This window comes from Neolamprologus multifasciatus, chromosome 6 (assembly GCF_963576455.1).
Source record: "Neolamprologus multifasciatus chromosome 6, fNeoMul1.2, whole genome shotgun sequence".
Classification (NCBI taxonomy): domain Eukaryota; kingdom Metazoa; phylum Chordata; class Actinopteri; order Cichliformes; family Cichlidae; genus Neolamprologus; species Neolamprologus multifasciatus.
Genome location: NC_140444.1, coordinates 35,158,033 through 35,181,216, shown reverse-complemented (window position 1 = coordinate 35,181,216; position 23,184 = coordinate 35,158,033). Strand labels below are relative to the sequence as shown.

The window sequence follows — 23,184 nt, the reverse complement described above, 5'->3', positions numbered from 1 at the left end:
ATTTCAGGCCACCAGATGTCACCAAAGACAACTGTGGTGAAAAGTTTCAAGTAATGAAACCTTTTCAGTACAAGCTTCAGAAAGCTTTATTTGGCCATCAGTAAACAAAACAACATCAGAGCAGGACAGAAACAAAACAGACTGAAGCAGGACTCCAGGAGAACAGGGACAAAACAGCAATGAGGGGTTAAATACATGTAGGCAGAGTGGAGACAGCTGAGGAAAAACACACAGCTGAACTAAATCTGATAACAAAAAATGCTGAGGTGTAATTAAACACTAGACACAGGAGACACAGGCTACCAGAATAAAACAGGAAATAACTGAACGTGGGAACAGAAACATGGACTTGACACAATTCAATTCAGTTTTATTTATACAGCACCAAATCACAACAACAATCACCTCAAGGTGCTTTATATTGTAAAGTAGACCCTACAACAATACTGTGGCGGAGGTGTGGTCCGTGGCTCGGCTGCAGGGGAGGAGTGGTGCAGTGAGCTCAACGGGGCGGTGCTGGGGAGGCAGGTGAGAGCAGCTGGTGGCGTTTGGTCTGATGACAGTCTTCTTTCCCCTGTTTTAGTGAGACGGGAGACGAGAGGAAAACGCTGAGACGGGCGCTGACCAGACTGTGAACTGTCACAAAAAAAGTCAGAAATAAACGTGACATCTCGCTGTATCGAGCCGTGTGTGTGTGGAGTGCATTCTACAAATACATACAGAGAAAAACCCAACAGTCATATGACCCCTTATGAGCAACACTTTGGCGACAGTGGGAAGGAAAAACTCCCTTTTAACAGAAAGAAACCTCCAGCAGAACCAGGCTCAGGGAGGGGCGGGGCCATCTGCTGGGAGCAGTTGAGAGAAGGACGACAGAACAAAAGACCTGCTGTGAGAGCCAGAGATGAATAAATAGTATGATGAAGTGTACCCAGAGGTTGCCCTTTGTTCAAAATTAAAGTCTACAAATCAATGACATCACACTGGCCTATGTTTATATACAGTCTATGATTACATGTCAGTGAGATCTTGGAGCTGCAGGTATGCAAAGCTGCAGCTTTAGAATTTAGGCTCTGATCCTTTTTTTCCACCATTTTTTATTTTTCTTCTTTCTTTGTGTTTCTCAGCCATGTTTTTTCTCTCCCTTCATTTCCTCTTATTGTCCCTTTACATACTCTTTGCCTCGCTCCAGTCTACTGCAGAATTTCACACCGAGCTTCAAGGAGAGTGAAATGAACGCCATCGCCATCACCTCTCTCTTTCTAGTCCCTGTCAGTACTCTTGCTGCAACATTTTGGATTAACTGAAGTCTTTTCAAGGTGTTTTTAGGACATCCTGATAATAATGAATTACAGTAGTCAAGCCTAGAAGTAACATATGCATGAACTAGTTCTTCAGCATCACTCTGAGACAGGCTATTTCTAATTTTATTGATATTGTGCAAATGGAAGAAAGCAGTGCTCCATATTTGTTTAATATAAAATAGAGTTTTAATAAAACTCTGCTTCCTGGTCCCAACACTGGATAGTCATGTTTCAGGGGATTTCATAAATTTGCCAGATTTCTAGAAATAACAGCTGCTTCATCCAAAGTGGGATGGATGCCATGTCTCCTAACCAGACCAGAGTTCCTCCAGAAAGTTTCCCAATTATCTATTACGCCCACATCGTTTCTTGGACACCACTCAGACAGCCAGCAATTTAAGGAGAACATGACACTCCTGGTGTGATTGGGGAGGGGACTACAGTCTGACATTGTGTTTGCAAAGTTACACACTGATTCAATATTGATTTTAGTGACCTCTGATTGACGTAACCGGGTGTCATTATTGCTGATGTGAATTATACTTTTACTGAATTCAGGTTTACCCTCAGCCAGCAGTTTTTAAATTTCCCTCAGTGCCGCCTGCTCTGGCCCCTGGAAGACAACTGACTATGGTTGCTGGTGTCTTCACATGTCTCAGAACAGAATCACTAATTAGCAGAGTTTGTTCCCCGGCGGGTGTGTCACCGAGTGGGGAAAAACAGTTAGACACAGGAACAGGGTTGTGGTGTACCAGGGCTTCTGTTTAAGTCTATGATTCCTCCTCACCGTCACCCAGCCATCATGTTTTTCCGTCTGCTCAGGATAACCTGCTGGGAGACAGTTAGCAGGGTCTACGCCACCTTCCACTGCTCCAGCTACAGAGGCCTGACCAGCTACGAGTTTTTCAAGGGTGGGATGCCGAGAGTTCAGTTCAGTGATCCAGGCCTCCAGAGCTGCATAAAGACTACATTTATTACAAGTATCATTACTGCTCATTTTAAAAAACAGAAAGCATAACTCCTTCTCCAGAGTCGAGCAGTCTTCCACATATCAGGTTAAATAAAGGCTGCTGAGGAGCAAGCATGGCTTGGGCCCATCTCAGAGCTCGCCCTCGCAGCAGGATAACCATGAATGCAATTTTGCACAGTCTGAGGAATAAATTCTCCTTTGTTGATGAAACACTAGGAAACACTGTGTGAGGAAACCTGTTCTTTTCACTGGTAAAAACTTCAGGTGTAGGAAGAGGCCTCTCCAGAGGTACAACCTCCCTGAGCTGTGCTGCTGACCATGTCCATCGTTTTATGACCACAGTATACTCATCTTATAACGGATGTCAATCCAGCAGATTATCTTTGGCATGTGGTGGATCAGGAGATTTGCAACATGGATGCACAGCCGACAAATCTGAAGCAACTGTGTGATGCTATCATGTCAATATGAAACTAAATCTGTGAGGAATGTTTCCAGGTCTTTGTTGAATCTGTGCCACAAAGAATTAAGGCAGGTGTAACTAATGAAGTGGCCGCTGACTGTATTTAGTGTCTAGATTGAATTTTCAGTATTTTATTCACTTAATAGCAGGACAGAATACCACATGACTGTGGCCTTGTGTTATACCCTCTCTGCTGCAGTGATGCTGCAGACAAACACAAACATCGTGATTACACATTTAAGAAGAGCCTCTTAAAGATGAAGGTCTGTGTCTCTTGACCTAAACACATAATCCAGTTAAATCTAATTTATGTTCATCAATGCCCCTCACACTGTAACTTAAAGTAATAAATTGGTTACTGATTAATTACAGAAGGCACGTTTGTGAGCATAAAGATGTAAGCCTTGGACCATCGGGATGAAATGTGGTTGGGAAACTTAACAAGCATTGATGAAGCTTCATCAGTAGTTCGAACAATGCCTCAAAACCTTCGCTCACCACGGGTGGTTAGCAGACTGTGGTTGTACCATGCAGCCTAATAACATGCAGTAAATTGCAGGTTAAAGCAGCTTACACATTGTTAAATGAGGGAAGGGAACTAATGTGGCTGTCACATTACCCTTTTGTCCCATTTCATCCCAGGATTTGATTAAATTGCTGCTCACTTTCTACAGTACTTAAAACTGATCACACAAAACTATTTTTCTTCATCTTTTAATGATTACCAAAGTCTGTGAATCCCCAAATTGTTCAGTTGTTCTTTTTGCTCCCCATGAGGTCACTTTCACCATGTGACAAAAACAACACCCCACTGTACACACTCGGGCCACCAGCAACTTTCTAAATCCTCAATAAAAAGCTGACAGGTTGCAATGATGTTCCAAATAACTTATTAAGAAAACAACTAAATACACAGAAAATATTATGAAAACTGGTTTATTTTATATCTCCTAGTTTGAAGTGAAGCAATAAAAACATGTATAAAACATCACAAACTGTAATATTATACAAATGCTTCCTGCTGATGCAATGGAGACATCTTCCAGTGACAGTCTTCATCCGTGTGAGTGTGAGGAGGCTCCTAAACCCACCGACACAGAAGTGCATGTTCACAACTCCCTCTGTGCAGGCGGGGTCAGGACCCTCCTCACCCTGGGTGAAGAGGGGTGGTGCTGTGGCCAGTCAGGTATGAAGTGCTGAGAGTGGATCTTTGGTCCTCTCTGCAGCTCTGTCCACTCTCAGCTGCTCTGCAAAGCAATAACACGAGAAAGACGTCATTTTAACACAATACAACATTTCCATTGTTGGCAGCTGCAGCATGTTGTTAAAATGCAATTTTAAACTCAACATATACACAATAACTATAAATAAACTTAAACCTACAGTACTGTAGGACGATGATTTACACCAGCTATTGGAAGGATTTAGTCTTCAAGACAGTTTGTAGCCAATGTGAGGTGATAACTTACATAGCTGGAACACAGCACCACTCTCCAGTTTGTCATTTGGTCATCCATCCTTCTCATCGGGTTGGGGTAAGGCTGTCTTCTGGGTGGAGCATCTCTCTGTGTTAGCTCCGTCTTGGACGTTGAGTGTCTGAAGTGCTGAATGCTGGGAGAGGACAAGTGTAAAGCACCTGAAGACAAAAAGACAAAGAGAAAAGCATGAATTCACAGATCACCGAGTTGTTCAGTTTACTTTTCTTCTGTTATGTGTTTTTACCTTACCTCTGATCCCTTAGCCACAGGCTATACCTTATGTAAAAACAAGAGACTACAGTCAGTTCACGACATCATTTTTAAACATTTTCTACTTATTTGTGTTGACATTAAGTACGGACTTACCTTTGTCCTGCATGGTGAGCTAGAGCTTGAGAAAAAATATGTTAGTCATTTAAATAGTGTCTTACAAACACTGCAAGACGCAAAGCAAACCTAAACATTTAAAGTTTAAAAACAAGTTCTAACATTACCTAGTCAGAGTCACTGTCATCAAGTGAAAGGTTAAAAGGCCTTTCCCAGAAGCGTCTGACTCCAAAAGAACCTGAGGATGTCGAAGGGCAGCAGAACGTGTCATCACTTACCTTGCACCTCTTTGCACTTACCTCTTCAGTGCAGATGTCTTCTCTGCTTCTCTTTGCTGAGGAGGTGAGAGCTGAGGTTGAAGGAGAAGCTGAGAGAGTAGCGGAAGAAGGAGCAGCAGAGGAAGGAGCTGAGGGAGCAGGAGAGGAAGGAGCTGAGGGAGCAGGAGAGGAAGCAGCTAAGGGAGCAGGAGACGAAGCAGCTAAGGGAGCAGGAGAGGAAGCAGCTGAGGGAGCAGGAGACGAAGCAGCTAAGGGAGCAGGAGAGGAAGCAGCTGAGTGAGGAGCAGAGGAAGGAGGAGAAGCTGACAGATCACCAACTGGGAAGAGTGGGGCGTTGGCCTGGCCGAAAGGCGGCATGGCGAACGGGGCAGCACCTGGAGCAATAGGATGTCGCCAATCGTGCCAAAACGGCTCTGGAGGGAGCTCCTGGATGAGAGGGGAATCATCTCTCTCATCCATGGTGTCATACCCCGAGTCGTCACTAGGCCAATCGGCCCACTCTTCTGAGTTGTTCCAGTCAGAGGAATTGTCAGTGTCTTCACTCACCTCATCGACGTCCTCAGGTAGGTAGGGAGGGTACTCACCTTCCTCTTCACTGTCATCAGGATCCTGTGCTTCATGAGAAGAGGGGGAGGATGAGAGAAGGATATACTCACCATACTCACCTTCACTGACATGCTGGGTGTCAGAGTCATCCAGGATCCTGATGACCTCAGGAAGGCCTTCTTCTGCGGGACGCTCAACCACGTAGTCGAGACGACCTGTGAGGAAACAAGTTCAAAATAACATTAAAAATGTAATAAACATCAAGTGCTAAAGGAACAGAGCTACATGTGTTAGTTTGAGCAGATGATGAGAGAAAAGCATTTTAGGATACATTTATGTCAGACTGAATGACACTTCTACTTGTTCATGCAAGCAACAAACAGCTAAGTCAACTAAGTTCACATCATTAACTGCTATATAATAAGATATAGTATTAGCATAACATAAGGATACAATTATTACTACTGTACTATGATTACTGTTTTCATATTCTTTATTATATTATTTTATTTTTGTTATTTTTTATTATCATGTTTTGTAGCAGGGAAAAAGTTATAGTTTATTTCAATAAAGCCTTTGATCCGAGAAGAACAGGATGTTAGGAGGGGACCGGGATCTGGTGTGTTTACACCTGTGTGTTCTGACGTCATGACATGCTGAAGATGCTGTTACCACAGAGACTGGTTTTGGGGCATTTTACAAATTGTAGTCCATTAAGCTATTTTTAACCAAATCATTAAAAAAGTGTCAAATTTGAAACCTTTAAATCAAAGTAACACCTTTTGTTTCAAATTCATACACCAGTCGTTAATAATTTCTACACCTCTCCCGGAAAATTTAAAGCATACAAACAGTTTACGGGAAAAATCTTGGAATAAGCATATTTTGATAACATTAAAACTTGATATTCACACTGGAACTTATTAAATTATTACAGTCATTTAGTGGCTCTTAAAATAACTGAAGAAATGTTAAAAGTACCTGCAGCGAAGTCCAGGGGACTGTCGAGTCCACGACGAGCCATCTTCAGGCTTTGCTGTATGAAAAACAAGTACAAACAATCCAAAGATGAAGTACTTGTTGTCGCTAGCAAGTAAAATCCGCTTTCAGTAAAATATTTTCCGAAAACTTAACTTTCCACAGGCTGAGGTTGGAGCAGGTCAAAACAAGTCCAATAGCAAGTGTAAAGGGACGAATGGAACATTGTGCAGCATTTATATACCCTCCGCAGGCCATGGTTACGGTTGCCAACATGCATGTGCACGTGCACGTGATATAACTATATAAATGGAGCTCACGCAACGTAATTTACAGTTAATTTATGGTCTTTTACACTTACTGCCTCTGCCAGCTTTTAAGTAGCATGTATACTAACCACGTAGGTATAGGTATATCCAGAAATAAACACAGATATTAGAAAGCAGCAAATCAAATCAATCTCAATCATACTGAGATGTTTGCTTGAGTGAATAACATTAGCATGTAGCTCATGCTAATATTACATTTTGACATTTTTCTTTTCAAAGCTAACAATAACTTAGCGTTCTCGCTACTCACCATGCTGTTAATTAAACAGGTATATGTTAGCAATGACAACATTTAACAAATGTTTTTAAAATGCTAGCCATGCTGACAGTGGCGGTCCTAGCCTGTTTGGCGCCCTGGGCAAACACCCCCTCTGGCGCCCCCCCCCCCCCCCCCCCCCCACACACACACACACACATACACATGAAGAGAGAGACAGAGTATGCATTGTATGCAAACGTTGTATGCAAACGGCTACTAAACAGACATCATAATTCGTCATACAATGAGAACAGGACAAATCAACAATTGACACTGACTAATTAATATTATATTATTGTATATATTGTTTGGAGTTTAGTCTGTTACTGTTACTATTTTTACCATTTCTTCTTGGAGGAACTGTAACCCACATAATTTCCTTAGGGATTAAGAAAGTATTCTGATTCTTAATGTTTTAGGATACATGACCTGCCATTATCCAATAGAAAACCAATGCCATTCCCAATATGCGCTGGCATGATGTCGGGGCAGCATGAGAACGAGCCGTGATACCGCCCCCACCATGATGCCACCCCGGGCAACCGCCCGTGTCGCCCGTATCTAAAACCGCTACTGCGTGCTGATTAGCCTTAGGATTGCTTGAGGTTGTTTCCAGCTCTAGTGGTCATAAGCGAACTTAGTTCTGTGCCAGCCTTTAGCACGAAAATCAATCTTGTAAAGCTCACTATGAATCTTAAGGTTAAAGAGATAATGTTATATAGAGCTATTTTAACACTGTGTTTCTTACTGCCATTGTTTGACAACATATAAGCATAAAAGAAATGATATATGGAGATTCTAAATATCAGGTTATTATGACTTTATTATAAACTTTACAGTAACAGTTCAGAACTATTAAGCAAGATTCGTTTTGGAAAAATCACATTTGTGATCAAAACTTTTTACTTCACATTTGTTACTAAATAATTCAATAAATTATACTCAAGTACTGAATAGTCACAAAAAAAAGTAATTATGCTGAAAATTATGTTAAAGTGGTTTTCAACTGAGCATTTAAACAAAAGCCTGGACAAAAGATCTGCTGAACAACACACATATGTTACCAATATTGTAGCTGGTGTTATTTAATAATTTATTTTATTTGTGATACAATTTAAAACTTTATTAACCTTTTCAATAAAACAAAGTCTCAGATTTAATTATTCTGAAACTAAGTTTAAGCTTCCCAGAACGTTTTGTTGAAAGTTACATTACTGATATAAGAAATATAAAATGTTTGTATTGTTCACCCACAAGTGCAGTCTCTGGCTCAAACACAGAAGCTTGGTATGTTTGGTTGTCAGTCCAGACATTCCTAAAGAAAGTTGTCCTTCTTCAGCTCCAGACCTTTCTAGATAAAAATGGCATTAGTGAAGTATTTCAGTCTGGTTTTAAAACGCACCACAACACTGAAACTGCTCTTGTAAAAGTTTTTAATGACCTTTTAACTTTTATTGACTTGGAAGATTTTGCCATTTTAATACTGTTAGACCTCAGTGCTGCATTTGATACCATTATCATGGGATTCTTATCTCTCGGCTTGAGCACTGTGTCAGAATCAAAGGCTGCTTTGGAGTGGTTTAAATCTTACCTGTCCAACCAAAGTTTTTCTGTTAGATTGGGGGATACATCGTCCTCAAAAGCCTCACTTTCTTGTGGGGTCCTCAAGGAGTCCAATCTTGGTCCAGTTCTCTTTTCTATTTATATGCTCCCTATGGGTTCAACTTTTAAAAAACATGGGATCTCATTCCATTGCTATGCAGACGACTCACAGATTTACCTGCCACTGAAACGTAAATCTGTGAGTCCTCTGAAGGGTTCGCTAGATTGTTTGGAGGATGTTAAGGATGGCATGGATGGCTTTAAACTTCCTTAACCTAAATGAACAGAAAACAGAGGTGATTGTGTTTGGTCCCTGTGACCGCTGTGATTTTGGCCCTTTAGGAATTCATAATAATAATAAAAAAAAAAACCTTTGCAAGGAACCTAGGAGTGTTTTTTGACTCTAATCTAATGTTTGATGAACAGATTAATGCTGCCTTTGCTGTAACTGCTCCTAAGCTCCCTTCACGTCAGGACTTCCCCAACATTGGACACTTTTAAAACCCGTCTGAAAACCCACTTTTATTCCTTGGCTTTTAAATCAGAATGAGCTTGTATCACTTTTATTTATCTTATTTCTTTTATCTTAATTGAACAGCAGCTTTGTCAACGGTTGCTGTTTTAAATCTGCTATATAAATACATTTGACTATAACTTTAACTTCACAGTACTTTAAATATTTACTGAAGTATTTTTTATACTTCTTAAGTAGAAGTATATGTGTACTTTTTCTTAATTTAAAAAATGTCTGTGTTTTTCCACCTCTGTTGACAGACAGTGTTAATCTCTGTTCTCTGCAGCTCTTCAGTTCCTCTTTGTTTCCTGACTTGCAGACTCTCCTTTTTCACCTAAGTGCAGCCTTGATGTCAGGACTGAGCCACGGTTTAGTATTTGTGAAACACAGTACAGTCCTGGTGGCTACAGCATTATCTGAACATACATTAATTCAGCCTGTTTTGCAATCCATCACGCCATAAATGTCCTCCCCACTTTATCACAAAGCACTTCTCACATTGTTGTGTAAAAACGGTCCCTCAGAGCCTCTTCAGTCTCCTCATAACTATGAATTCTGCATATCAATAAATAATGTTCCTCCTGATGATCTCTTCTAATTGAAGTAGAGGAAAGAACTAGTTTGTACGATCTCTTTCTAGTATGGCGCTCCCTCCCGGCACATCTCCATCTCTGTCACATCAGATCAGGCATGATTCAAATGCAGGACTCAGAACTGTGCAACTAAAGGGAGGTTTATTTATAACACCAGGTGAAATGTATACATATGTACAGTGATGAAGGGACAGGGGCTCTAGAAATTCAAAGGAAAGGGCCAGGGCAGGGGTAACTAGTTCACACTCCTCTTCACACTGACTCAAACACACTAACTCTAGTCCCACGCTGAAACTCACTCCCACTCATGCTCATCCAAACAGGATCCACGGGCAACAGGCAGAAGTCCAGGAAGGTCTGTGCAGAGAGAAGAAAATGGAAAACCAATAAACACGATGGCAGACAAACAGATTCACAAGAGAGAGCTGGGACTACATTAATGGGGGTAAATACAACAATCCAGCAAAGAACAGCACTCCACCAAGGCCTTAAGTACTGGCAGGAACAATCATAGATGATGAGCAGCAGGTGAGTGATGAGTGGGTGTGGAGAACAAGGCGGGAACCAGGAACCAGATGCCACCGTGGTGGGGGGGAGTGAAGAGGGAGAGACACAAACAGAACACCAGAGACTGAGGGCCTTTCTCAATATGCGTACTTGTGCGTACTTGCGTTCTCGTGTACTCGTGATACGTCATCAGTCGGAGACTTATATACATAATATGTATATTATATATATATATATATATATATATATTATATTATATTATATTGCGTATGTATATTGAGTACTGTTCCAATTCAAAGTAAGCATCAAGCCGAGAACGCGAAAAAGTCCCGGATGTGTTTTCGCTCCGCCCGTTTTATCGAGCATGCATCGGTGGTGACTTGTGTGGACTTGGTACAGCTAAATATCCCAGAATGCATTTCGTCCAAAACTCAAACGCGGCAATGGCGGACGAGCGGGGCTAAAAACTTTTAAATATTACTCTTTCTGGGTCACAAAATAAACTTTTAAGTTCTTTTCAAGCGAGAATGTAGCTGTGTAAACTTCGAATATCTGCTCAGTTTATCAAGATATCATATATTTCCAAACGAGATCCGACTTTTTCGGAGACGTCTGTGACCCGCCAGCTCCATAGGAGACAGCGAGGTCAAGGATTATTACAGCCGGCGAGAACAGCGGACTCCCGGCACATCGTTTTCAACCCCCCCACGGTCTTTTCACTACTCAGGTTAAACAAACCCCAAACCCCAGTAGCTGTCTATTGTATTGAGTGTCCACTAAAATAAAAATAAAAGCGTTCTAACATCTCACCTGCTTGTTTTTATTAAGGTATGTATACGTATGTACATGTACACTATTTTTATTAATAGAGATTTCACTACTGAGGTTAAACATGATATATAAGTCACTTAGATCACTTCTAAATGTTAATGTTTGGCTTATTTCGGCTTTTTATTTGTTCCTGAGTAAACCGGTTTGGCTGTGATTAAAGTTAAGCTTCATAACATATTACTCACAGTTAAATTAAGGACGGCAGTAAAAACTCCGGACCTGTGACATCATCAAGTACGCTGGTGTTCCAATTGTACAAATCGCGATTTCGCGTTCTCGGCGAGTCCATACTCCTGTGCGTTCTCGGCGAGTACGTACCCGCCGAGAACGCGAGTACGTACTCGCGTACTTGAGAATTGAGAAAGGGCTTGACTGAATATTCAAACCAGCTGTGGTGAAATGCTCGCTTCTGTGACCAAAACAGTCATCTGGATAGCTCTTCAGCTTCAGCTGTCTGGGCCCTGTGTCTTTGTCACCACAATCAAACCCTGTAGTAGAATGAGTTGCTGCAGCTGCTTCATCATTTTCCCTCTCTTGGCCTGTTTGCTCTCCTCTCTCTAATAACTTGATCTTCCTCTACCTCTCCATCCATTTGCTGCAGCTCCTCTGTCTCTTCTTGCTCTCTCTGACTTAAACTTGCCTGCTGACCTTTTTCTCCCTCAGCCTCTCCTTCTGCCTCACCCTTCAAGATACATTCAAACCTTCTGAACTGATAACTGATACAACATAGAGGCTAATGTCATGACCTTTGCTCACACACCACAGTAATTTGTTGCTCCAAATATTTTGAAGTTACACAGATTACATTTTGGGCACATGTGACTAAAGTGGTTGCGATTTAAAGCCCTGAAAAATATTACTAAATGACTTGAATTGAAGAAATATTCAAATAGATCCCTCACAAATATGTGAGTCAGGCTAATTTGACTTATATATATCTCTTTGTTCTCTCCACTTTCTAATCTTGACTCTCCTAAATAAGAGCTCAAGTTGTACCATGACTGAAATGTTTCATATTTCATATCCATATTGAGTTCCATTAAATTCTAATCAGACTGTCTGCATCACAAATGACTCCATCCTGTGAAACCCTTGACTCACCTCTCCAGTAGAGGTCTCTCCCCTCTCACTCTCTGTGCTCCTCTGCCCTGACTCCTACAGGTTAATAGGGATGGAGGAGTGATTATTATCATTTCCACTGATGATAACCATACCTGAATGAGCCCTCTGCTAGACTGGTGACTCGTCCAGGGTGCACCTTACCCCTCGACCTGTGCAAGCTGACTCTAGCTTTCACCCCTGCAATGCTAAATTGTATAAGTAGAAGAAAATGGATGAATGTTAAGAAAGTAAATTAAACACAGTAAGTTTAAGTGGTACTTAGTATACACAGTAGGAGTGTGGATTACATCATCACTGCTTTTAGTTTTACAAACTGAGGCAGGATCTGAAACACTTCTGTTTCTGTTGTTCTGTCCTCGGTTTATTCTACGTTTATCTGTAGCCAACTGGTTTTTTTCTGTGTGACTGTTTGGAGAAATAAAACACCGACTACAATAAAAACATCACATGTTTGTGGAACAGCACATACGTGTCTGATGACACTACATGCATGACACATACTCAGTATAAATCTTGCCACCGGTAAGGATCTCAGTCACAAAGAGAAATCCTCAACACATAATACTCACAATACATGAATCACACCTGTCATCATGTGCACCAAAGAGAGATGAATACTGTTTTTCTCACTTCTTGCAGCACTTCCTGTCACCTAAAGTCTGTTGACGTCTCCAGACCAGCCCTAAAGAAGTGCTCCCTGATCTTTGAAACTGAATACACTGTGAGTGTGTGAATAAATCAAATTACTGTCGAGCCCCCGAGATAAAATCATATATGCTCTATCTCAGTTTGTAGTTTAATTAGAAATCAGAGCTAATATTCTACTGAAAGCTTAGGGGCAGTCATTGCACCCTCCCAAATAGTTAGTTATCTGTCGTTTGACAAAATCAAGCTTTTGTTAAGCCCCCTTTGAAGTTTGCCAAACAGAAACTTCTGTAATAAATGTTTTCTAACAGTAAATATTTTTCAGACATTTTTTCCATCTGTCCAGGTGTTGTCCCTTAATCTGAGCTGTAACCAAATGAAGCAGAGTGTAATTACTTCCTTCAAGCCATCCTGTCACAGTGAGTGTAATCTACAGTATAATATACTGGCTCTTTGTGATTTACAATGTGAGCTATTCATGGTGACCTAAAACAAGGTCTGCAGGGTCTTGCACATGAGCACAAGATTTCACAAACAGAAAAAAAAAGACTGAGAAATTGCTTTTCAACTTTTTTGGACAGATTAAACATCTTCGGCCACAAATAGATTTTCAGTGAGTGAACTCACAGTTGCCTCCAACACAAAATCCTCCATTTTCCTCCGTTTGTCCTAAGCTAACAGCCTTTCCAACAACGATTACAACCTCGCTGCAATGCAAGAAGCATGTGAGGATGAAGATATAGAAGAGATGGAACTTCAACAAAATATGGCGACACCCACGGGCGACCACACTCCATTACCAAGTCCCAATCCCAAAAACTGAGAAGCAAAACTACCGGGAAGCAGGTGGGTAATGAGAATATATATGAAGTCTTGCTAGCCTTCACAAAAACATGCGAGGAAAGATTTGATTCGCTTGACAAGAAGCTTTGAACAACGCATCGAAGCAAACACAAAGGCAACCAAAGAAAACAAAGAGGAAGTTGACAAGCTAAGGACAAAGATGGAGTCGCTGATGAAGGAAAACAAAGAACTGAAGGAGAGCTGTCTGGAGAGCACACGGTACCGCAGAAGATGGGACCTCAGGCCTGACAGAGAAAGAAAATGAGAATACATGTGAAACGGTGATAGGCATTCATAGACCTTGAAGGAAGAAATATATTTGATACTGAACTGAAAAGACGTCAGTTTGCGGATGACGCAGTAATATTTTTGAAGGATTAATCAATGCTTGATAAAGCTTTGAATGGAATTTCAGTTTTTTCTAAAGCTTCAGACTTGTACCTGAATCAAAAGAAATGTTCACTTTATGATTGTTGGAAAAAAGCATGAGGACGATTCCCGTGAAAAGTGAAGTTAAATATTTAGGCATCTATTTAAAAAAGATATTAAAAGTCAAAAAAGATCAAATAAATAAAACTGATGGTATGTCCAAAACACTAAATCATTGGTTAATGAGAGATATTTGTTAAAGTGAATTGTTAAATGTTGTCATTTTTATGCTTACCATCTCTACATTGTTTTAACTCTGTGATGAAAGGAATTCTTTGTCCCCCTCCCCAGATTCTCGAGGTTCTGGGTGGGGGCTGTAGTGTTTTATCACAGGCACATCCTGTCTGGAAGATCGGTTTCTTGTGATGTTAGTAGTAATATACTTGCACTTTTTTTGCCCCCCCCCCCCCCCGGTTTGACAACCGGTTTGGTCGGATTCGTGCGTGTGCGCATGCGCGTTCAGGTGTGCTCGGCGCATGCGCGTTCAGGTGTGAAAAACACACCCTCTGGGCGGTAACGACTCCTCCTAGTGGGATGGCTTAGGTTATATAGGTATAAAAGTGATCCTTTCACATTCTAAGAGCATCACCGCCACGGCCTAAGGAGCACAGACACATCGCGCTAAGGACCCCACCGACTCATCGACCTAAGGAGCACAGAATACCATCTGTATCAACCATGACACCCAGCCAGGACATCGCCCATGCCACAGCCGCTCTAGGTATGTCTACAGGAGTATGCAGCCGGGGTCCTCAACGTAAAAAGCAACGCTGTGAAAATGCCGTAGATGGGACTGTATTTAAGTTAGAATATCGCGGCGCTGAAGGGTATGTGTATACCATTAAATATACCGAAGGGACAGTTGTGCTTAGTGTAGATTGTGGCGAGGGATTGTTTTGGGGGGAACCCCAAAGCATGTCTACCAAAAACTGGAAGCTCTTCCGCACCGTAGTGTGTGCGGACCTGGACAATGTGGGCTTCCCAGAGGTGCTGTATGTTTCCCAGTGGAACAGTGCATCAGGCCCTGAGCTTTACAGGGTTGAGGCTGATCGTTTCAATCGCAACCCTGAAGACTTTATTTTTCTCAGTGTGTGTGATGACAGGGATAGTCTTATTGCTTCCAGAGGGCTTGAAAACTGGAGGTTAAATCCTTACCCTCTAAACCTTGAAGAGCGCACAAGATGGTTTAAGGACTTGTTTTTTATACAGTGGTGCGACTGGAGAGGTTTGTCGCGTCTGTTTAGCCAGATTGACGACGCGATCAAGAGGGACAGACTCAACACTGCGTACGAGAGTATTAGAAAACGCCTTGTTTTTGACGATCTGGCGAGTTGTCCGAAGACTGGTTTGCCTGCTACCCTGTGCAAACCTAAAATCATAAGACCTTCCGACAACTAAACAATAAACTGGTAGGTTTAATGTGCGTGTGTGTGTGGAGTTGCGTGTGTATCTATGTGACAAATTAAGAGCTTGTGGTTTTCATTTTACAGAGCATGACACGCCGTCGTGGGACCTGTCAGAGTCACCATCAATAGGGCTGCTAATCCCGACCCCCCAGACTCCACCACCCTCACCAGCATGCTCGCAGGACCCCCTCATATCAGACCTGTGGGAGGAAACTGTAATCGACATCAAACTCGCAACTCTCCACCTGTTGATGTTGGCGCTGAATGAGTTTCTACAAGAGACATGTTACGGATGCCAAACAGGCCACCCCAGTCAGGTGCAACACAGCTGCTTGCAGGAATTGTCTGAGTATTTCTTCGACACCTACTATGACGATGTGATGATAAGGCTCAAGACTGACCGATTCATCCCAGCCATCCGGCTGTTTGTACGCTCATACACCGCAGATGGGACTGGAACACAAATCCGCAGAGTTGCAGAACACATCATGTGTGAACTGAGATCAGAGCGACATATAGTATGCGCCATTAATGACAACATTGTGGACCTGCTAGAAGCAAGTACTTGCGCCCGCCGTGTTAAACCAGCCATGCTCCGCATGATTGGAAACTACTGGGATGGGAGACACCTGGTTTAATGTGTGCTGTTCAAGTATCCATTGTCTGTGATTGTGTCTGTGTGAAAATTAAATAAAAAGATGTGTTCACATCAACTTCTTAGTCATTTGTGGTTTGCACAGTCATGGAAAGCACATTGCATAAAATATATCATGATCCAGCCCATCCTGCGGGGTTGGCCAGTTTAAATAAGCTACGTATAGCGGCAGGGGAGGCATCAGGTGTAACACCTCCAATATCTCAGGTCAAACATTATTTAGAACAAGACGACACTTACACACTCCATAAACCTGTGAGGATCCATTTCCCCAGAAATAGAGTATTGGTGACAGGGGTCGACAAACAGTTTCAAGCCGATCTGGTTGACATGTGTGAATATGTGGCAGATAATGATAATGTGAGATATCTGCTAACATGTATAGATGTATTCTCAAAATACGCATGGGTTAGATGCCTAACAAACAAGACAGCGAATGTTGTATCAGCTGCTTTTGAGGATATACTTAGTGAGGGTAGGATCCCTGTGAAACTACAAACAGATGAAGGCAAAGAGTTTTATAATACAACCTTTAAACAGCTAATGAAGCGATATAATATCAAGCATTTCTCAACAGCTAGCGAGGTTAAATGCAGTATTGTCGAGAGATTCAATCGTAGCTTCAAGGGTAGAATGTGGAAGTACTTAACATCAGCCAACTCCCGGAGATATGTAGATGTCATACCAGATCTCACACAAGCATATAACAATGCTTATCACAGATCTATCCAAATGGCTCCGGAAGAGGTGAATAAGGATAATGAGAAGTCGGTCTTTAACGCGCTGTACAAAACGAGGCCTCAGAAGGAACTGTGCTTTAAATTTAATATTGGCGACACTGTACGAATATCAAAACTGAGAGGAAAGTTTCGAAAAGGATACGAGCAGACCTACACCGATGAGATTTTCACAGTCAAGGAACGTATAGGGAGACAGCCCCCAGTGTACAGACTAGCGGATCTAGCAGGAGAGGTATTGAAAGGGTCATTTTATGAGCCTGAGATACAACGTGTGGTTGTTGATGAAAACAAAACATTTAAAATTGAAAACATATTGGCTAGAAAAAAAGTGGGTCGGAAAAAGCATGTGCTAGTGAAATGGCTAGGATGGCCCGACAGCTTTAATTCGTGGATTCCAGAAAAAGACATCGTTGAGGCGTAATTAACTCAGATGACGCAGCTCTACACACATTCATTCAACACTGAGCATAGACTGAGAAAGCATGAATAAAAAGAACAACAACAATGCAGGCTTCTATGTAAGCCTCTTCTCGAATGCTTCGGCGCATGTTTACCCGGGTAATAAGATATCTAATTTTAGAACAAAGCTAGCAAAACCTATCGTTTTGGATAAGCCATATGAGGTCGCTGTTATAGAGATACAGTACCCACGCATATGGATGTCTTTTCCACAATCAGATTCGCAAGTGGAAATTCATGACCCAGTCAAAGATGGAACCATCGCCGTAACCATGATCGAACTGTCTGTGGGTCATTATGCATCTGTGGAACAGATAATAAAAGAATTTAATTTTAAATGTCAGCAGTACCAAACCACTGGAGACCTTAAAATGCAATACAACACAGTTACTAACCATGCCTGTGTTATGGGACCTAGGGGCACTATTCTCACATTTAGAGGGAGACTGGCGGAAATCCTAGGATTCAAAACAGGAGAGCCGTTTGTACTTCATTATAAAAACACATATGCCCCGCACCCCGCAGACATATACGGGGGAAAATATAACATCTTTATTTATGCAGATATCGTTGATTACCAGCTTGTGGGTGACGCCCACGCGAGGCTATTAAGAGCTATAAATATCACGGACGATGACCGCCGCTTGCCTATTCTACAATTTGACAGCCCACACTACACACCTGTGTCAAAGACATTGATCGACGACATAGAAATTGATTTGAAAGACGATCGAAATCAACACATACCCTTTTTATACGGCAAGGTGTTTGTCAAGTTACACTTCCGACCGATAACCCACCATTTTTGAAAAAAAGGATGGCCGTCTACAACACTGATGACTCAAAATATGTAAAATACTACTTATCACAGGCTGGTGGAGAGCTCGGAGGGTATGTTGGGACCAGTACGCAATATGGGTCAGGGCTGGGTGGGTTGTTCCGCAGCTTGTTTAGATTTGCTGTACCACTGTTTAAAAAAGGAGTTAGCATAGTCAAACCACACCTAAAAACAGCCGCATCGGGCATAGTGTCTGATGTCATAACCAACATAACCAGACCCTCAACCACTAAGCAGGACGGTAGCGGATTGTATGTGTATACGCCCAGACCATCTAAGACCCCACCCCCAGGGCAGCCGTTGTCTAAAAAGCGTAAAACCACAAAACCTAGCAGGAGAGCTAGCAAACGGACACCGCCACGCAGAGTGAAAAGACCCAGAACCAGTCGTTCAAAAACTGCAGCGTTTGACATATTCTAAATGGCACTGTTACACAGTCATTCTGGAGAATGTGTAAAAACAGAGCTGGACCTGTTTACTGTTCCCTACACACAGACTAGCATTGAGAAAAGTACATTTATCGAAATCCCACCTGTATCTGCAATCACTGATGGAGGGCCGATCGAGTTTTACATCTCATCGTCCGGTGAAGATTACCTGGATCTAAATGACTCATATATCTACACACGTGTGAGAATCACAAACGCTGATGGCTCAAACCTGGCTAGGGACGCTAATGTAGGATTTATTAATTATCCTGGATGCAGCATATTTAGTCAAGTTGATGTTAATTTGGGAGACCGGCTCATTAGTCAATCATCCAACACATATCCATACAGAGGTGTGATAGAATGTCTTATCAATTATAATAAGGACACTTTAGACACACAGTTCAGCACCGGGTTATTCTGTAAGGATACATCATCACACATGAATGACACATCTATAGAAGGAGAGAACCAGGGCCTGGTGACCAGAGGTGGCTACACAGCAAATAGCAGTATTGTTGAATTGATTGCACCAGTACATGCAGACCTGTTTTTTCAAGAAAAACTGTTACTTAATGGAATCGACCTGTCACTGAAATTTGTGCGCTCTAAAGACGAATTTGCTCTCATGACAGCGGATGCCAATGCATACAGAGTTAAAATTGTCTCAGCCAGTCTCTTTGTCAAGAAAGTTAGTGTATCACCGACCGTCAGACTTGCACACAGCAAGGCATTGCACCATGCAAACGCAAAATACACGGTAGACAGAGTGTCTTTAAAGACCTTCTCCATACCTGCAGGGGCTAGAATATCAACAAATGACAATTTATTTATGGGTAGGATACCTAAATTTGTGATCATTGCATTTATAGACAATGAAGCATACACTGGCTCCTACCAGCGTAATCCATTTCATTTTGAAAACTGTGATATAGAATTTATGTCTTTATATGCTGATAGTCAGGCTTATCCTGCTAAACCATTCCAGCCAAATTTCCAGAGAAAACACTATACCAGAGAATTTTACCAGCTGATACAAACCACAGGAAGACATTTAAAGGACAGATCCTTAGCTATTACACGTGCTGACTTTGGTAACGGCTACACTTTATTCTGTTTCAATCTGGAAGCTGACGAAGGACATTCAGGGAATGTGTCGTTAATTAAAACTGGGAACGTGAGATTGGAAACCCGTTTCAGAAATCCACTACCCCGTACAGTGAACCTCTTGTGTTATTCGGTATTTGATTCAGTCATTGAAATATCTAACATGAGACAGGTGCTCTTGGACTACTATTGAGACAAAAACGGTCATGAACACTAGAACTATCAGCCGTGATCGGCAGCATTATCAATAAAAACACATTTCCTAGGCGTGTTAGCCTATGATCAGCTAACCACTGAACGGCTTCAAAGACTCCCTGCTATGGGTATTGTAAACACCCACCCTTCTACGATGCCCGGGGAACATTGGCTTGCTGTTTATATTTCGAGAGACAGACGCGGTTATTTTTTTGATAGTTTTGGTCACTCGTTAGACAGTTTTCCCCCAGCAATAAAGATGTTTCTTCTAAAAAACTGTTCCACTGTTTTATATTCAGGAAAACAAGTGCAGAACGACTTCTCCATCACATGCGGTCAACATTGTGTATTTTTTTTATATCATGTGCAAAATGGTGTATCTTATGAGCGTCTGCTTAACATGTATGGGTCTGATTTAATTTGTAATGATGCTATGGTGTGTCGATTTGTCAACAGCATACAACCTGTTGCTGTATGCAGTGATTACGTGTGTGTGCAATGCGGATACTGACATGTACTAATGAGAATAATAAAAACAACATGAGAGCATGATAATCGAGTCAATGGTATTTATTATCAAATCTCGTATATGTATATATATGTATGTATATATATAGATTCACAACATACATTGTTTAAACATAAATAAAAGAAATCAAACATTAACCAGTAATAAAAAAGAAAAACATATTTAACAGTAATAAAGACATAATATATTTAACAGTAATAAAATAAAACAAAACAATTTAGCAGCAATAAGTGAAAAAAACATTACAGGAGAAAAACACCAAACAGCAGAAAAACAATTTCAGGTGCAATAAGAAAAACCTGAATTCAAAAATCCAACCACTCTACAGGACCCCCCTTTAATTTGTTTTTTTTATTCTTTATTTTTTTTAGTGTACTATGTCGCAGCGGTCCGCCAGGGGTGATCTTTTTTGGTGTGTGTTTTAAAAAACCAGGGTCTTCAGACAGTGTGTGATCGGTTTTATACATGGCGACGGTCTTACGTATGCCTGTGTTAGATATGGCTGATAACGGTACGTTTAAATCTGAGACAGCTTTTAAAAACTCTGTCCAGCCGATAGGTCTCAAACCCTCAGAGGGTGTGTGTGTGGTTGTGACGCCTTTAATTAGATCATAAATGTGTGAACCAGGAATGGTGTGTTTATCAACAACAATTTCGCCTTTGTCATTGTAAGAGATCAAGTGTGGCGAACGGCTCACCGCTGATAGAATAAGTTCTGCATTCCTCCTACTCCTTTTAGGTATGTGTGTTAAAACATTCTCCGCAACAAGATCCCTCACCCCTGCATCACCATGAACAGGCGATGTGTCCGCCGACTGGGGTTGCACATCCCTGTTAAATTGTTCAGGTAATGATAAAGACAATACATTCTTTTCACGGGCACCTTGTCTCACAAGGGTAAGGTATCTTTGGAGAATATCGCTGTATTTTTTAGCCTTCTCATACACATCTATGTCAGAATCTTGTAACACTTGTAACATCTCCTTGTCCAACTCGTTCTGAGACTGTTGTCTGATGCTGCCTGTTTGCTGCTGCTGCTGCTGCTGCTGTTGCTTTATTAAGTCCAACTGGTGTTGGGGTACCAAAAACATCTTTTGCACATGTTCCATTTTCACCTGTTTGCTATCAGACTGGTTATGAAAGGGATTGCAGCCCCTAATAGCGGCAGTAAAAACCCTCCAGATTGGTTGATTGTCTTTCTCTTTTTCAAAGTTTTTATTTTTTTGTCTGCAATCAGTCTGATTATTGATTTTTTCTTTTTCAGCTGTCTGTACTGCTGATTGGTCAGTGGAATGTTACCATGCAATACATTAAAGGCTATCTCACACAGCGCATTGATAAAATCTAAGTTTGAATTACTAATAATAACTCTGCGTAGAGTAGGAGGAGCCCTGTATATCATCTCCAACAGAGACAGATTCCTCCGCATGCGTGATGACATCCTTTCACCTCTTTGCTGATTTTTGTTTTGGAATGTAAACAACCGGACGCTCTGATAGTAAATTTGTTCTGAGTCTTAAATAGTCCGGGGTCTTAGCTTTATAGTCTATTAAAAGATACCCGTATGTTGTGGATGTGGCATCATTAAACGCTTCTATAAAATATTTAGTATTACCCGGAAACATTTGCCTACCTAAAAGCATAACCTGATATTTATCTCTCGGATTTTTTAACAATATTAGGTAGTTAGTGTTCAAGGAAATGGTTCTACTGGATTTTCCTTGAATAAACAAATTTTGAACCAGATATATACAACTCAAATTCCTATGATGCACATACTTTGTGAACACATTTTGTACTTCTAAATTGTTAGCTGCATCGTTCATTACATCGTCTATAATTAACAAATTGTTCTTTTCTGCAGGAAGAAGGGTGTCATCAGCAAGCGATTCGGGTATACCGTTAACAAAGTTTATGTCTCTTATCTTAAGAAGCTGGTCATATAATGGCTGCCAGCATGAGTATATATATACAATATTGTCAATGCTGCATGATATAATCCTGGAAGAATTTTCAATTATGCTTTTAACAAAAAAAGTCTTGCCGCAGTTACTGGGACCGCTGACCACCATACTGAACGGGTGCTGCAACCGGGCGTCAAACCCCTGTTCTAATTTAAAATCCATAAGGTACGGTTGTATAGTCTGGGAGCACACGGCTCTTATTGTAAACAACTTTAACTTTTTTCACAATGGTTTTATTCTTCAAATGAAGCTTCTTTTTATCGCGTCTGATGCTATCAGACACGGCAACTAGGTGTGCGTCTGATGTCTGATTGGTTACAAACTTGTGGACTAAACCTTTCAAGGAGTCGTGGGTGACAACTTTTGAGTTTAATGCATTCAGTGTCACGCCTTTACATTTGACCTGGGTCTTGCCCAGCAATGTGTGATACGCGTAGCATTTTGGCCCACCGGAAACAAATTCCGCTATGTAATCCTCCACACCACCCTCTCCACAGTCTAATTCACTTGTGAGATCCCCCAGAAATGGACCTAGAGGAGGCATCCACTCGCCAGGGCGTGCCGTGAAAATGACACTGTCCGTGTCACAATACAGCACGCGCTGCTGCAAGTTGTCTAGCAAATCATACAGCATGAGTCTGGCGTGTGCAGTGGTCATGGCCCCGACAAAGACATTAACGTCCTTCACACGGGAAGCTCTACCATCAGCATGCCGCCACTGCACCATTGCGACGTCGTCAGAGATGAAACAAAACTGACGCACGTCGTACTGGTCGCTAAACATTAGCTGGCTAAATCTGGAAGGGTCTGTAATGAGCTCAGATGATGCCATATTTGACCTCATG

The 23,184-nt window shown here is 41.5% G+C and overlaps 1 protein-coding gene and 1 pseudogene across 3 annotated transcripts; both read right to left on the bottom strand.

The window, feature by feature from the left end:
* On the bottom strand, positions 1–3,093 carry LOC146517511 (uncharacterized; annotated as a pseudogene).
* Positions 3,094–3,464: 371 nt separating this feature from the next.
* Positions 3,465–6,581, bottom strand: LOC146517510 (uncharacterized). 3 transcript variants are annotated; one of them, XM_085164372.1, is made up of 4 exons: positions 6,348–6,581; positions 4,465–5,581; positions 4,207–4,373; positions 3,465–3,984 (listed from the first exon to the last, which is right to left on the bottom strand). In XM_085164372.1, the coding sequence occupies exons 1-2, from the start codon at positions 6,388–6,390 to the stop codon at positions 4,710–4,712; spliced, it is 915 nt and encodes a 304-aa protein (XP_085020498.1). In that variant the 5' UTR covers positions 6,391–6,581; the 3' UTR covers positions 3,465–3,984; positions 4,207–4,373; positions 4,465–4,709. The 3 variants fall into 3 exon arrangements, with proteins under 3 accessions (XP_085020498.1, XP_085020499.1, XP_085020497.1); XM_085164373.1 differs by lacking the exon at positions 3,465–3,984 and having other exon boundaries at positions 4,193–4,373; positions 4,465–4,491; positions 4,582–5,581; XM_085164371.1 differs by lacking the exon at positions 3,465–3,984 and having other exon boundaries at positions 4,193–4,373.
* Positions 6,582–23,184: the final 16,603 nt, after the last annotated feature.

What these genes read in the sequence shown, in the direction of transcription:
- LOC146517510 (XM_085164372.1), bottom strand. Translation starts at nt 6,390, where the DNA reads ATGGCTCGTCGTGGACTCGACAGTCCCCTGGACTTCGCTGCAG. An exon ending in TCCCCTGGACTTCGCTGCAG is followed by an intron (nt 5,582 to 6,347) that starts GTACTTTTAACA and finishes GTTTCCTCACAG; the next exon opens with GTCGTCTCGACTACGTGGTT.